At 37.9% G+C, this 16402-nt stretch overlaps 1 protein-coding gene across 2 annotated transcripts in view; it reads left to right on the forward strand.

Moving 5' to 3' along the window:
* The first annotated feature begins 1100 nt into the window (after positions 1-1100).
* lrba (LPS responsive beige-like anchor protein) overlaps positions 1101-16402 on the forward strand; it is a 350478-nt gene continuing 335176 nt past the window's right edge. For both annotated transcript variants that reach the window (XM_037532971.1, XM_037532972.1), the window contains exon 1: positions 1101-2041. In XM_037532971.1, coding sequence (XP_037388868.1) covers positions 1901-2041 — 141 coding nt within the window. In that variant the 5' untranslated portion in view covers positions 1101-1900. The remainder of the gene's footprint in view (positions 2042-16402) is intronic.

The following is a 16402-nucleotide window of genomic DNA, read 5'->3' on the forward strand; positions in this document are numbered from 1 at the left end:
GTCACTCACACCTAGGGGCAATTTAGCATGTCCAATTGGCCCGACTGCATGTCTTTGGACTGTGGGAGGAAACCCACGCAGACACAAGGAGAACATGCAAACTCCACACAGAGAGGACCCTGGCCACCCGGCCAGGGAATCGAACCCAGGCCCTCCTCGCTGTGAGACGACAGCGCTACCCACCACGCCACTCTTATTCTTGAGCCTTGTGGTTTTATGTTTCTCTAAACTGTAACGTAATGAGCAGAGTGTGATGCACTGATGCTGTATTTGTTACGCAGCTCCTCGGCTCTAAAAGGCAGCTGAAGCCGAAGATGTTGAGTGTGTTTTGTGTCTGGGTTTCTGAGCATCTGTGGGTGCATGATGTTTGTACTCTCATTGTCTGTTTATTAAAGACATGGAATCACATAAAAGAGTACAATAGCAACAAAAAGTAGCTAGAACATTTGTGAACCCTTCACAACTGTTGAGATCTCTGCATGAAAAAAAACATATTCAACTTTAGTCCATTAATACAGATTAATGCAGATACATTGGAAACATGCCAAAACAACTATATATGAAAAAGACACTCTTCAGTCTTATGTGTGTAGCAGCAGTCACTGTAATCATTTACTTCTCACCCGTATTTCTGTAAATCCCGCCCATCCTTCACTGGGATTGGCTACCGCTTGCGTAACTAGCCAATCAAAACAGAGAATTCTCATTATTAAAACCTGTTCTGTCCTGTTCATGCTCTTGTTATTGCTACTATATCATCTGCATATATTGATACAGAACATATCAATGATAATAATGACAACAATAACAATAATAATAATAAAAAAAACACAATAATAACAGGAAGAAGAATGATACTACCGCTACTACTGTTCCTCTTGTCATTATTAGAGAATGCTGCGCTATGATTGGCAGGTCGTAATTCCCGCCCTCTCTGCGCTTGGATTGGCAGGTCGTAAGCTCCGCCCTCCCTGCGCTGGAACTGGTTAGCGCGGCAGACGACTCTGACTACTACCAATCTCAGTGTGGGAGGGGCGGGACTTTAGCGTTCGAGAACAGCGCACTGCTCGTGAATACGATCTAATTGACCAATCCGAGCATCCGGGCTGGTGAGGCTTTAGTCCTCTAACGTCACCAGAAGCTCGTACCTGCGCCACACCTGAGCTGGAACGCGCCGCTTTACTCTGCGTTGTGCGCATGCGCGGTTCTCTCTCAACTGCTCCACTGACATGGCGGAGGCGAGGAGGAGAGAGCAGGAGAGTGAAGCTGATCGATGACATTATCGGGACTTTACCTCATCGAACAAGCACCGCGACGACTCCAGTCGACCCGTAAGGACCTCACGAGTCGCGGCGGGACCCCTTTTGCCGACCCGGACCCTTTTTACCCGTTTATATTCCTGTCTGACTGTTTCTCAGCCTGTCTGAGGGGATTTTAAGTTAGCAAGTTTCTTCTTCGCTTTGGCTGTGGAGCCCGAGATACAGTTCCGCTGGTCCTGTAAACGTCGAAAAAACGAGATAAAATACTAATATTTGTGGGAAATTTGTGGTTAAAAGTTGGCAAATTGTTAGCATTCGGCTAAAGTTGGAGCGGGGCGCGCGGGCGCTTGATGACAGCTCGTTCATTTGTTCGGTCGCTTGTGGTGAACGCGCGCGTTGAATGACACGCAGCAGGGAAAGTGAGGAACGTGATTAAAGGAACGTGTAAGAAAGTAAATAAAATAAAGTAAAACAGATTGGGAGCACGCCCGTCTTGCTGTGGATGGTTATCGCAGACGTCTGTCATCGTAACCGGAGCCACAGCCGTTGCGGTTGGGGTCGGGGCACCGGCTGAACAGAACAGGTGCCTCACCTGTTGGAGAGCGTACGAGAAAGAGACACACACCTGGCCCAACTGAGTCATGGCGAGTGAAGACGGGAGCGCGCAGCTCGCACCCGCCATACCTATCAGGGGCATCCGGATGAAATTCGCTGTGCTTTTGGGCCTGGTGCAGGCTGGAGAAGTTTCAAGTCGGGACATCGTAGAGACCGTGTTCAACCTGGTAAGTTAAGCTGATTAAACGGGTTAGTCACACACAAACACACACACACACACTGTACGTCTGCACTGAGTGCCCACACACTTACTGGAAACCCCTGCCTGACTCCATATATTTACTGGCCACTTTATTGTAAATCCCTACTTCGTTGGCCACTGATATTTACTGGACACCCCTACGCTGTACTCTACTCACTGGCCACTCTGTTCGAAACCCATCCTTTGTAAGTTACTGCCTACTTTGACTCACTGGCTACTTTATTGGAAACATTAAGCTTGTAATGTACTAACCTTCACTGGCCACTTTATTAGCACCTCCTCTTTTGTGGCCTGCTAACATTCACAAGCCATTATGCTGGAAACCCCTACTTTATGGCCAACCTAAAGTTACTGGCCACTATATTTGCAGTGCCAACATTGTAGCCTGTTACCCATCACTGGCCACTTTATTGGAAATCCCTACACTGTAGCCTCCATGTCCTGGCCACTTTCTTGGAAACCCTTACCTTTTGCCTGTTAACCTTCCATGGCCACTTAATTTGAAACCATCTACCTTGTGCGTCCACTCATTGACCACATTATGTAAGTGTATGGTTACAGACGGTAGTCCATCTGTTAATGTCCCTTCACAGCACAGAAGCTGCTAGGTGGAGAGAGGAGCACAACCGAAAAATATACAGTGGCGTGAAACTGACCATTGATGAAAGGCTCTACCAGGGGTCACCAGTCTTGTGGCTGCAGGTTTTCACTCCTCATAAAACTAGTTAATTGTTTAAAGAGTGAATCTGAGATTAGATTAAGGATAAGATTGGTGACCCCTGTAGTAGAGAATGGCTAACACAAACTGCCCATCAACTGTCTCTCACTCTGTATAAGCAAGGTAGAGCTACAAGGCAGGGGTTTCCCAAAAAAGTGGTTCTTAGTTTAGATTGCAACTCACACTGCAACACCAGCACTTGCCACTAAATAATGAAATGTGTTTTATGAAGTCTGTGCTTCACGACAGTGTCTTTTTGGCAACGTTCTGCTTTACGTTCTCTGTTGTCTCTTCATCTTGAAATCTGTGAGACACAGTTGCGAATTCAGGAAACCACTTTTTTTTATCGTAAACCACATTTGTTTGACAGACCTCATACTATGAAGAAATGAATCCACAAACCTGCTGTGACTTTCTTTAGAGTAGAGATAGCATTGACGTCTGGGTCAGATCATACAGGTTAGGCTAGTGTTTAGATATGTGTGAATTGAATTCTTAGAGCTTGTTAGAATTGGATTGATCGAGCTTCTTGGAGCTTTTAGCTTGATGTAAAGTGTATCTTACAGTGTTTAAGTTGGTGTAAAATGTTTTTTTACAGCTTGAACTAGTGTGTAAAATGATGTAATTGGTGTTTTGCATTCTGTGCTAGTATGTAAGTTTTTGTAAATTGTATTTTATAGCTCACTGTGTAAAAAGTTGGGTTTTACACCCAGAAGGATAAGTGGTTTAGAAAGTGTGTGTGTATTTTACAGTATGTAAATTGGTGTAAGTTGTATTTTACTACTTATGCTAGTATGTAAAGTTGGTGTAAGTTGTGATGTAATGGATACCATAAGGTCAAAGTGAACAGCTAAGAAACCGAAGAAGCACTTTATGTACTTTCTGTACGTCTGAAATTGTTGGACTGGAAAGTGAATATTAAATTGAAAGTGAGACCTAGTTTTACTGGTGTATGGTCTTTGGTGTACCACACTGGACTGCAGGAAAAGGTCAAAATAACAGATGACTAACATAGGCTTTCGCGCTTTTTTCCACAATAAGGAAGTCAGTTGGTGTGTAGCAGGAAATAGTTTGCTTTCTTGCCTCACCTTCACGAGTGTGTGCAGATACTCACATACACGTGTTGATTTACCCATATGTATTATACTTAAGTCCCCAAAAATATATTCATTGTTTATATATATATATATATATATATATATATATATATATATATATATATATATATATATATATATATATATATATATATATATGTATGTATGTGTATATGTATGTATGTATGTGTGTGTGTGTGTGTGTGTGTGTGTGTATGTGTGTGTGTGTATGTATGTATGTATGTATATATATATATATATATATATATATATATATATATATATATATATATATATGTAAGTACTTATACATATTGTGTGTTCCATGTGATCCATATGTATTTTATATGTATATATATGTGTGTGTGTGTATGTATGTTTCTGTAATTATATGTGTCCATATGTATTAGCAATTTGTAAAAATCTAGTAGTATGTCCCATATATATAATATCTATCTAATAACACTGTGCTCTAATCTTAAACTCAGGAACCAAAAGGAAATGGTAAGAAGCTCTTTGCAGTGTCAGAACCATTTTGCAGAGGGATTTATCATATTCTTCTCTGTCAAACACTCAAACCATGTATGCTGTGTTAGAGGTCGGTTGGAATTGATTTGGTTTTGGCCACAGCCGTGGCGTCTAAATGACATTGAACCGTCTGTCCTGTGTGTGAATGAGAGCAATAAGGAAGTGAGCAGAGCACGGTGTAATGTACCGGTGCAGTGAAGGCAGGGCTAACCTGTTAAACTGCTTTGTCACTGTGGCAACACAATGGAGGTTCGGGGGGGAGGTGCATCCTTAGATCTCGTATGAAGCTTATTTGGGTTTGCAGTGCATGGTAAAATCCTTTAATGTAAAAACAGCTCATGATTGCATTTGCTAAAATGTAGATAATTTTATCATATATTAAAAATGTATTTGAAAAACTCGTTATAGTGTGATTTTAAATATCTGGCATTTTTTTGTAAATTTAAACTTTTGTGCTCTTATAATTTTATTTTAAAATTGACTAATATATGCTGTATTTTAAAATGTTGTGCCCTTTTAGTCCACATTAAAAATTGACTTTTATCATTTATTTTAAAATGTAGTGCCCTCTTATCATACATTTTTTTAAAATAAGTATCATGTGTTCCTTTATTTTAGTTTTTAAAATCCATGCCTTCTATTGAAAAACCACAACCGCACAGGGAATTTTTTTAACAGATAAACAAAATATCTTTTCCTTCAAAAGACTTTCATTATTGAGGATATCGAACAGTATTTTTTTTGTGCTCACATTTACACACGCAGCTGTGCATGTGCACTGAGTAAAGGATGTGGTTGTAAATTGTCATAACTGTATGGAAATGTACTGCATGCTTGCAGGAAGCTGGCTTTTGAAAACAAAAGAAGTCTTATCATCGTCTCGGTTGCTGATTTGTACAGACCCTATATCATGTTACTAGTGGTGACTTGCTAGCAGGTTGCAGAAATTAGTGGCACAGGCAGACAAAGGTAGTGTTAGGAGTCTTGCCCAAGGACTCTTATTGGTATAGTTTAGGGTGCTTGATGAGGCGGGGATTGAAACCCAGCCTAAGAGCAAACAGACAAACAAATGTTAACAATTAACCAACATTTAACTAAGGAACACATAAAACAAGAATGCAATAAATAGAATAGGAAAACGAAATAATAATAAAAAAGCCAGTGTGAAAGGATGTAAGATGTGTGAATATCTGTAAGTAGTTATTGTGTTTTGTCGGGTAGAGATCATATTAGAGAGGATTAAAGATGGCAAAGGGGTGGAGAATACAGTTTGAGGTGTACAAGTGTGCCCGTGTACCTACCTCTCTGCCCTTTCACCAGGTTGAGCAGAGCCAGCACACCCATTGTGAGGATTTCCAAAAACTGAAAGTTTTTGACTAAACTCTGGAATGATTGATTTCATTTAACATACCATTAATATACTAAAACAGTCATGTCCAACCTGGTCTTGAAGAGCTGTCTTCCAGCAGAGTTTACTTCCAACCTGTTACAGTAAGCTGCCCTGCCACTTAGCTGGAGCTGGTGAGGCAAATTGTGGTTGGAATCAGGCTCTGCAGGAACATAGCTCTCCAGAAACAGGGTTAGAGACCACTGGTCTAAAAGATGCTGCTTTAGAAGCCTTGAATTATTAAGTTGAGTTTGTTCAAAAATATTGCTTCATGATAACAAAGAGAGAAGATGAGGCCTGGCTGAACATAAGCTGTGCAAACTGCTCTCCATGCTTAGGCTAACATACATAATAATAAACACACATGTTTGTCTCCCTAATGTTTGAGTACTTTTATTGGCTTTACTTAAGTTCTCAGTTAATTAGTGGATCCTTTAGATCTTCTATAAGTAAGCCTGGTCGTTACTTTTTTGATTCTGACGGAATAACTGAATAAATGATACATTGAAATAATAACTTTTACTTCAAAAGGAAAAGATGAACCATATAGCCACTTTTAGCAATGAATACGTGCCATGTTTTAAACGTCTTACATATTGTCACATTAATAATTTAAATGAGTAACATGTTCCTCTCATGATTTTTAGAATTTGACCTCTAGAATTATGTGCCAGTTCTAAACAATTGTTTTTGGATTACATTTAGGGAATGTATATAAAATTATTTATACTTTGTTTTGTCTGTGTGGAGAGCTGCAGAGATGAGTATTGTGCAATTCATTTAGAGTATTTTGGGTTCAGATAGTTTATATCAGCCAGTGCTAGTTATAAAAGAGCCGTACATTTGATTAACTGTCTTGTTTTATTCGTGGCCTAATTTGTGAATGAGAGGAACCTTGGTGCCTGAGCTGAGCCATGCTCATCACTGTGATTCCTTAGGTAATTTGAACCATGTTCAGTGAATGTCTGATGGTTAGAAATGTCTACATAATGTTTTGCGTAATGAAGGCTAATCAGAGGTGCTACTTCCATGAATAAACATGTAGTTTTAATAACCTTTTACAAATGCACTCATTCATAGTTGTTTGTTCAGTTTCCTAGGCTGATGCCACTTGAGTTTTTTTTTTTTTTTTTGCCTCTTACCCTCATCTTTTTGGTTGTGTTCTCTTTCTCCTCTCCTTTTTCTTTCTTTCTCACTGTCTTTTATCCCACCTTTCTCTCACACTTTCTCTCTCTACTTCTCTCTCCTTCTTTCTCCATTTCCTTTCAATGACTTGCTAATCTGATTTATTATAGTGGCCTGACCTTCTCACTGAAAGTGTGCAATTTACAGCATTTGATGGATGACTCACGCACTCTTGCCTATGTTCAATGGCACAATAATTTTTAACAAATTAAATCACAAATGCTAATGGAAAAGCACAAATAAGCTGTTGTCTTTTTTTTCTTTTGTGTTGCGCTTTTTTGAGAGGTTTAGTTTTTGTTTTTTTGTTACATTAAATTGCATACCCCACTTTCATCAAGAGCCAAATGAAAATACTTTCTAGAATGATATTTTTTTGAGAACTGAATGAAATCAGTTTGTGGAACGGTATTTATTCAAGGACTGAATTAGACAGCTTTTTAAAGCAATATTTATTCTAGAGCAATGTTTATTTGAGAGCTGAATTAGAATGCTGTCTAAAGAGATAGTAATTTGAAAACTTAAAACACTTTCTAGAGTTTGCGCTGGGGTGGACGATAGGACTCGTTATCATTATTGTAAAAATTTTTTTAAAATTTATTTATTTATTTATTTATTTATTTATTTTGCATTTTTACTTTTCTGAATCATTTGAGCTCAGCAGCTGTCCTTTACATTGTGTGTGAATTTCATGATAATTGGACCAGAAATGCTCCAAAATTGCTTGGAATGAAATCTCTTTCCATTAACTTACATTGAAAGTTAAGAATGTTTTTGCCTTTTCCTGTAAGTTACTGTTTTGGAGATGCATGTTTTTCTTTGGACAACGATGATATGAGTAAAGTATTTTCTATTACAAGAAGTAATTCTTGTTCAAGAACCAATTTAAAAAGCTTTTTAGAGATATCTTGGTTCAAGAACCAAATTGAAACACTCTCCAAAGTGATGCGTGTTTTAGAACTGAATGAAGATTTCTAAAGCGATGTTGAAGAAACAGACTAAATGGTGTTTCAGAGCCGGCCTTAAAGCTTAGGCAGTATGACTATAAGTTTATTAATGGTAGTACTTAGTAGTATAGTAGTAGTAGTAATAGAAATAATAGTACTACTACTAATAATAATAACAGTAATAACAATATATAAAATTTGTTCTTTGTGATGTGAAGTCACTTGGCTGGCAGCCCATGGAAAAAGCTGTGATTGAAACAAATGTTGTTATTGTTGTTATCATGAAATTCCATCATTATACTCTTTCCTGATTATGTAATGGATATTGTCAGCACTTTTAGACTGTTGATCAACTTTATGGATCATAAAGACAGACCAATTATAGAGAACCTGTAAACGCTAACAGCCAGTGTACAGTAACAGCAAACTTTAAAAATGTTGTCTTGTTTTTTCTGAAATAGTTTACTTTCATAGTTTTTTAGTCTTTATTAAATGTGGCTCTGCTGTTTAGCTGTTGTTTTGCTTGTTCCAGCTTGTTCAGTATCATGAAACATGCCGTATATTGTGATGGAATATTTCTGCTTTATCACCCAGCCTTAGCCTGAGCTCATTTAGACGCTCCTGTTCTGCATATCTCCGGAGGTTTGAGGTGATTTAGCAGGAGCACCTGCGTTTAGCCTAGAGCAACAAAGCTCTGCAAACAAAGCCTCTGACCTTTGGCAGTCACTGTGGAAACCATGGGAACAGGTGACTACTTTTTGTCCCTGGTCGTGTCTCATGGTAAATGATCCTCCTGATTGAGGAAGAGGCTCTTTTTTTCTGCTGTCGTGTTGTGCTACACCTGTGGGGTTGGTTTATATACTCACATACAGTGCTTTTGGCAGCTAGTTGAGTGTTCAGAGTTTTTGAAATGGGCCAAACAGTAAAAATGGGCTTAACTAAACAATGACAGACCATGCAGAGCCTTTCAAAGACTCCCGACTACTTTACTGGGTTAAGACAAAACAGAAAAGGACTTCATTATAAGACATGTAATAACACTACAATAAATGAGTGTGTCCATCAGGCTCTGTTTCTTACTGTAAGAGAGTAGTACAGCAATTTAAAATATGCATCATCAACATGTAAACTGATAACTTATCACTGTTGATTTACAGAGACGGTAAATTTGACCAACTTTTGGTATTTTTTGGTTTCCAGTTTCGGGAACCTTACTAATACTAATTTTCGGGATTCTTACTAATAGAGAAGCAACGGTGTGAAACATTACTCAGGAAATTTTAAAGAAAGCACAATTCGTTTCAATGCAACGTTATTGGACAGCTGAACGCACTCGGAGGAAAGTGGCAACCGCTTGCGCTGACTAGCATTGCATTGAGTGATGGGGGAGAAGGTGGGGGGACACTACCCACCCAGAGAGTGAGGTCAGTTGTGCTAGTTAGGACTCCTAACTAGGCGAGGCCAATTGTGCTCTCTAGGACCCCCGGCCACGGATAGCTGTAGCATCACCAAGACGGCTGTGCCTCTTGGGAGCCCCCTAAACTGCTTTTTGAATGAGAGCAGCCAATCAAAATGTTTGTCATTTATATTTCAGTCTTAAATGTGCAATAACAGAAACAGCCTACTTAACGTATGAGGAAAAAGAACGGTTGGGAAATTAATGTAGTAATGAATTTTGACTTTTTAGTATATAATCCCATATAAATGTCATGTGGATATGTGGAAATTACAAGAGTAATGTAGTTTATGGGCCAATTAATTTCACTGCAGTCCTTTAAACTAAAAAATGACATATAAACCATAAAACTAAAAATACATTGCATAATGTTGCCTGTGATATTAAGTTTTCATCATAAATGTTTGGTAATGTTGACATTTTTCAGTATAAAAAAAGGTCTGATTATGATGTTTTGTGCATCTGTGTTTTGTGAATCTTTCAAGAAAGAATGCAAAACATCAAGGAATTTGATTATTTTATCCACACCTACTGAAGTAATACACTAGCAACCCAATGGCCCTACAATACACAGTTTTTGTCTCAGCCTGACAGACGTGTTGGATATGGTGTGCTAATGGGACTGAACTACAAGCAAGCACAAATTAAGCTTAATTTCTTTCTCCCTTTTCCCTTATTTGGTTAAGTGAATAGCCACACATCTCTCTGGGTTAATGAATATTTAATGATGCATCCAGTGTTGTATTACCACAGCAGAAAGATAGCGACCGCATCTGGTAACTGACACTGGTAGGTCTCATCTACCAAATTTGTGATTAAATAACACCTGCTTTTAGCTGATGGGCAGTTTGGTCAATTTTGTGTTTGGTTTGTGCTTCCTTTATAATGACCATGGCTCAATATTTTAGAGTGATGGTGATGGATAGTACTTGATTGATCTCTGAAGGGGAAATTTGGGTGCTTACAGCAAAATCAGTATGTACATGATAATTACACATTACTATGTGACAATACACATACATAATAGATATCAAGTGCACAAAAGCTGTACAGTACTAAAGGCAGAATGACCATTTAGATCATATGAACATTATCGAGCTTTATAGTGCACTTTGTAAATAAAACAAACACATTATAGAGCATTATAAATTGCTTTTAAAATGATATAAATAGCCATAAAGGGCACTTTTTAGATGAAACATTAATATTATACAGCATCATTGAGCTCTTTTTAAATGAAACAATAACATTTACAAATCACTTTTTTTAAAAAAAAGTAATAAATTAAATGATAGAAGCCATATCGCCTCCTACGCTTCCTATGTTGTCTTACAATCTGTCAATCACTGTGTGGATCATATGAACATTATAGAGCACTTTGTAAATGAAACAATGGGAGCCTGTATCTTATTTCTCTCTGTATCTGTCTTTCTAGGTATCAGCACTGGCTTTTGTTTCTGAGGGTAGTTTGGACTTATTTGTACTAATACTACTACTACTTGTACTACTGCGTTCTCTGAGTCGACAACAATGAAAACCATATCGCCCCCTACACTTCTATAGTGTAGTTACAATGAGTGACTGTGTGGATTATATGATTATAGAGCAGAGGTCATCACCAGGTTGCTTGCAAGGACCACATGAGTCGCCCGTGGGCCTGTTCTAAAAATATCTCACTATAGCGCCACTTACCAGTGAGCTGCATCTAATTAAATCACACTTGCATTGGTGTAAATTTGAAAATGACAATATTAAAAAAACAAAAAAAAAACTCTATAAAATGTTTCATATTAGATTAGAGCAATGGTTGCAGTGGAGACCAGCTAGTGGGCACAGCGAAGGTGAGGAGATGATTTACCCCCAAAAACATGGCAGAAAAAAGAAAGAAAACATAATTTTCACAATGAATGGGAGGAAGAGTTCTTTGTTACGACTGTGAAAGATTTCTGCGTGTGGCTCATTTGCGGGGCGACTGTGGCGACAGCAAAGCGGCACAATGTGGAGAGACATTTTAGGATGTCACACCAGCTACCATTTTGTTAAATGATTGTTGCTAACTATTATGAGAAATCATTAACATGATCAGTGTCTTCACATAGATGAATATAATTAATTATTAAAAATAACATATAATTAAAGGTAAATTGAGCAAATCTGTTATTTCAGAAGTGTGTATCAAACTGGTAGCCCTTCGCATTAATCGGTACCCAGGAAGTAGCTCTCAGTTTCAAAAAGGTTGGTGACCCCTGTTATAGAGCATTTCTGTAGCACTCTGTCAGAATGAGCATTAACATAAACTTTTTTGATTCCACAACCGGGGAAATTCCACCACCGCATTTAACCCATCCGTGAAGTGAAAGACCACATACACACTAGTGAATACACACACACTAGGGGCAGTGAGCACACTTGCCCGGAGCGGTGGGCAGCCCTAGCCACGGTGCCCGGGGAGCAATTGGGGGTTAGGTGTCTTGCTCAAGGACACCTCAGTCATGGACTGTCGGTGCTGGGGATCAAACCGGCAACCTTCCGGTCACAGGGCCAGTTCCTTAACCTCCAGCCCACGACTGCCCCCACAATTTTGTTGTATAATAATAACAAATAATTTTGTTGACTATTCATTGCAACAGCCGTGCTGATTTCTGCTTTCTTATAAATGACTCTGTAAGGGATGTATATTTTTATCTGAGGCTTCTATTGAGATTTTCTTTGATCTGAATGTCAGGAAAAGTGTCCCTTTAATAGTTTTTCTGCTGTTTTGTGCAGGTGTATGATGTGTAAGCTGAAGGTGTGTCTGTGAGGCAGGTTGTCAGTGGAGATATGATGAGAGCCAAAGTGGAGCATCTCTGGTTTCCTTAAATAGCAACATCAGATCTGTCCTCTTGCACTGTAAAACACACACACACACACACACACACACACACACACACACACACACACACACACACACAGACAGACTTACTTCTTCCTCTCCGTCCCTTGGCACACACTCCTGGAATAAAACAGCCCTCTAATCTAACAGAGAAATCAAATTCGATCAGCTATTAATTGTCAGCCGCCAGCCTGTTTTACTGCAGCTTTCACTGCCAATGTTGTTTTCGTGGAGAGATACAAAGCAAACTGAGCTGATAAACTTTAAAAACATCAGTTTGACCACATAAGGTCAAATCATGGCAGATATCACAGTTTTATGTTCAAGAAAGTGAAATCAGTGGTTGAATATGCAAAGCAATACTCTTTCCACAGTCCACAGTATTGCCACTGATTATTAATAGGGCTGTTACTACTGAATATATTAGTCATTGACTAATCTGCTGATTATTTTAATTAAAATTTGTGTAATCAGTTTTTAAAATGGGAGAAGAGTAAAAGGAGAAGAGTAAAATAGGTAACAATTGGAGTAGATATTACTGAACAATAACAAACTTTGCAGAGTCGAACATTCCAAAGTACATTCTGTGCTGTTGTTGTTTCCAAAGTACATTCTGTGTCTGATGCTGTTGGTTTTAGCTAACACTGAGCAGGCATAACATTATGACCACCTATGCTCATTGTTTCTATGTTCATTGTCCATTTGATCAGCTCCACTTATTCTATACACTTACTCTGCTGATCCATCGAAGGTGGAAAATTTCAACAAAATCTGTCGAGACGTTAAAATCAGCCTTATAGACATTAATATTTTTGCTTGGCATATTGCATGAATAGTGTTATAGAGCAATATAGACAGATTTTATCTAGTTTTGTGTTACCAATGTTGCTCAATAAAAATATTTCACATTTACTTTGGTTCTTAAAAGGATTCTTATTAAAAGGTAAAGGGACACTTTCCAGAGTAACTCCCAGAATAAGAAGCCTTCATTGACCTACCGAGACAGTTAGAAATTTTAATCATGCCATGATAAACATTTTTGACCTTACTGCCCTCTGCTACATACAGTACCCAAAAAGGCAGGTTTTAACTGTTAATCACAGATTTATTAGGCAGAAATCGTCAGCTAATATTTTGACTGAAGGCATGTTTTGTGCTGTTCTGTTCTCAGTATTTGGGCTTTAATATCTGTGTTTGTGTATTTCTTAAAGCTGAGGATGAAAGACAGACCTTTTCTCTCTTTCTCCCAGCTGAATTTATCAGGGAAATAAAATTCTAGGAAATATTTGCTCATTCCAGCATGTTTTCTGTGAAGAAACATCACTTTTCTTCATGGGCACAAATGGTTCAGGGGCAGTGTGTCTGAGGGAATGACAACTAGAAGCATGGTCAGCATGAGACCATTCAAGTGTCTGAAGTCAGATTTCACTGACGTTGTGTGGTATTTATTTTCAGATATGATAAGGCCACCTTCTGCACAGGGATTAAATCTGAGTTCAGTAGTCACTGGTTTTCATAGAGCTATATCTCAATTATTTCTCTAATAGGCCTTTAACTGTAGTCATAAGATATTATTAGTTAATCGAAATACTGTGCCACTGAGAGGTGTGTTCCCCTTTTGACTCTTGTTGCCCTTGGGAGTGTTCGTTTGGTGCGTGGACCTAGACTTTTTGTGAAGCTGTGTGACATCTGTTGCAAACAAGCACTGCATAAATAAATCTTAAATTGAACAGCTCGCTGTGCTACCCTTTGAAAGTAGCTTTTTACCATTGTAGTACTAGTAGCTCTTTCTACTGTTTTCATTGCACACATGTGTATGGACTGATGGGCTCCTTACACAGACAGACAAATTTAAGATAATTTGAATAGTTAATCTGAAGCTCCTTTCAGTAACTCGTTTCTGCACAACTGTTTTTTTTTTGGTAACTGCTTAGTATTATTACCTGCTCTACCTGGTTAAACCAGAAAAAATAAACATCCTTTCTGGTCAGAAACTGTTACATTCTTGGTATGGTTTGGCAAATTTTGGTGTGGTTTAATTAAATGAATTGTGGTTTAATGACTTCAGCCTCTATTATGGTTAAAGCTTACAGTGTGAAGTACCTTAAAGGCTAGTGTAATTGTAGTAATGTGTTGACTTTTTTTAATGATAACTAAATTGAACAAGATAATCTCTTAAAAACCTGTTCTTATTTTGTGAGGGAAGATATGGGGGGTTCAGACTGCCATGCAGTTCACATTGACTGGTATACTAAAACTTGTGTTGCTTTTAGAGAATTACTAATACTGAACTGAATAACAGAACTGTTTCTGAACACTGTTTCAGAGTATTAATAACCTTGCAGTTATATTTTGATCTCGCACTGCCACAAAAGTCCCTAGTTATTAAAAGATATTGTTGTGGGTTTTTACTGGTAATGTTGTTTACTTAAAGAGAAATTGCACTTTAATGCTCTATAACAGTGGCCTAACTACCAGCCTGCAAAAAATCCATATGACTTGTCACATTCACAGTTTATCCATAAATCTGACCTTCAAGCCTTTCTTTCCATTTTTTGGCAGCTAAATATTTATATCTGATGGGTAGATTAGCATCGTCCTCCGAACACTGTGGCTAGGTTTTATATATATATATATATATATATATATATATATATTATTAATAGAAACAGATAGTGATAGTCTTCAAGGTTTAAAAGGCATCGTAAGACTGAATTATAAAATATTGCTGAACACTAACTTCCATCCATCCATCCATTTTCCAAGCCGCTTCTCCGTCAGGGTCGCGGGGGGGAGCTGGAGCCTATCCCAGCAGTCTTCGGGCGGAAGGCAGGATACACCCTGGACAGGTCGCCAGTCCATCGCAGGGCAGACACACAGACACTTTGTATTAATTATTTCTTTCACTGAACAAAGTTAAGCAATCCAATCTAAACTTTCAATCGATACCACAATTGTATTTGTAAGCAGGAGAGGAGGTACATTATGACTTTATTATTATTTTGTTATTAATTAATCTTTATATAAATAGATAAAGATGCACTTCTCAGGCAGCTCAAAGTGCTTTAAAAACAAGTGATAATGCTTCACAGTAATATAAGAAATTATGACTACTAATTTAAACTAATAAAAAGGTGACAGATCAAATGAAAAACAAACACGAAGTGTAGAGTTTTACTTAAACACTAAGCTAAAGAGATGAGTTTTTGAATGTTTCTTAAAAGTGCACTGAGATTGATTGACTGTCAAATAAAAGGTGGAATGGAGTTCCACGGTTAAAAGCATAATAACTGAAAGAGGCCTCTCAATGTTTTCTGAATTTTATGTATGGTGTTTACAGAAGGCAACTATCTGCAGATCTAAGATCATGTGCTGGAACATAGACATTTTGTGTTGTAAGTGGGTGCTAGGTCATTTACAGCCTTAAAAACTAGTAGAAGTGCTTTAAAATCTGTCCTTAATGATACAGCTACCCAGTGCAGCTCTTTGAAAATAAGATCAATATTATTTCTCATTTTTGTGTTTGTCAGGATGTGTGCTGAAACATTTTTTACAAACAGCAAAGGCCCTTAAAACTGGACCTTGTGGGATTCCTGAAGAAATGTTACTTTTTTTGATGTATGATTTCCCAGTAAAACCATGAGCTGTTCTGTTAACTAAATATGATTTAAACCATTCTAAAACTGCACCTGAGAGGCCAACTCAGTACTCAAGATGGTAGATTAGAATGTTGTGATCAACAGTATGAAAAGCTGAGCCAAAATCGAATGAAAACTTATTGTTGCGTGTACAGTTTTGCTTTGTGGAAAACCAAAGCGCAGTGTTATGTCTTAAAATGGAACACATTTAGCACTTATTTTTTTACACTGTGCATGTAAAATAAGTATATCTACTTTTGTACCAGATGGTCATGTGCACAAATTATTAGTATTATTGTTATTTCGTATTTTTATTCTTTTTGTTTGTATTAGAGATGAAAATGCTAATAGTCTTGGTTAGTTAAGCAAATAAAGCATGTGTTTCAGGTTCATACGTATACACACTCCTACAAGCTGTCAATTTGAGCATACAGATATGCCAAAGTTGAAACTGACGAATAACAAAACTGGTGAAATTCGCTCATTTTGTGATCACATTTA

The sequence above is a fragment of the Pygocentrus nattereri genome, chromosome 22 (assembly GCF_015220715.1).
Source record: "Pygocentrus nattereri isolate fPygNat1 chromosome 22, fPygNat1.pri, whole genome shotgun sequence".
Taxonomy (NCBI): Eukaryota; Metazoa; Chordata; class Actinopteri; order Characiformes; family Serrasalmidae; genus Pygocentrus; species Pygocentrus nattereri.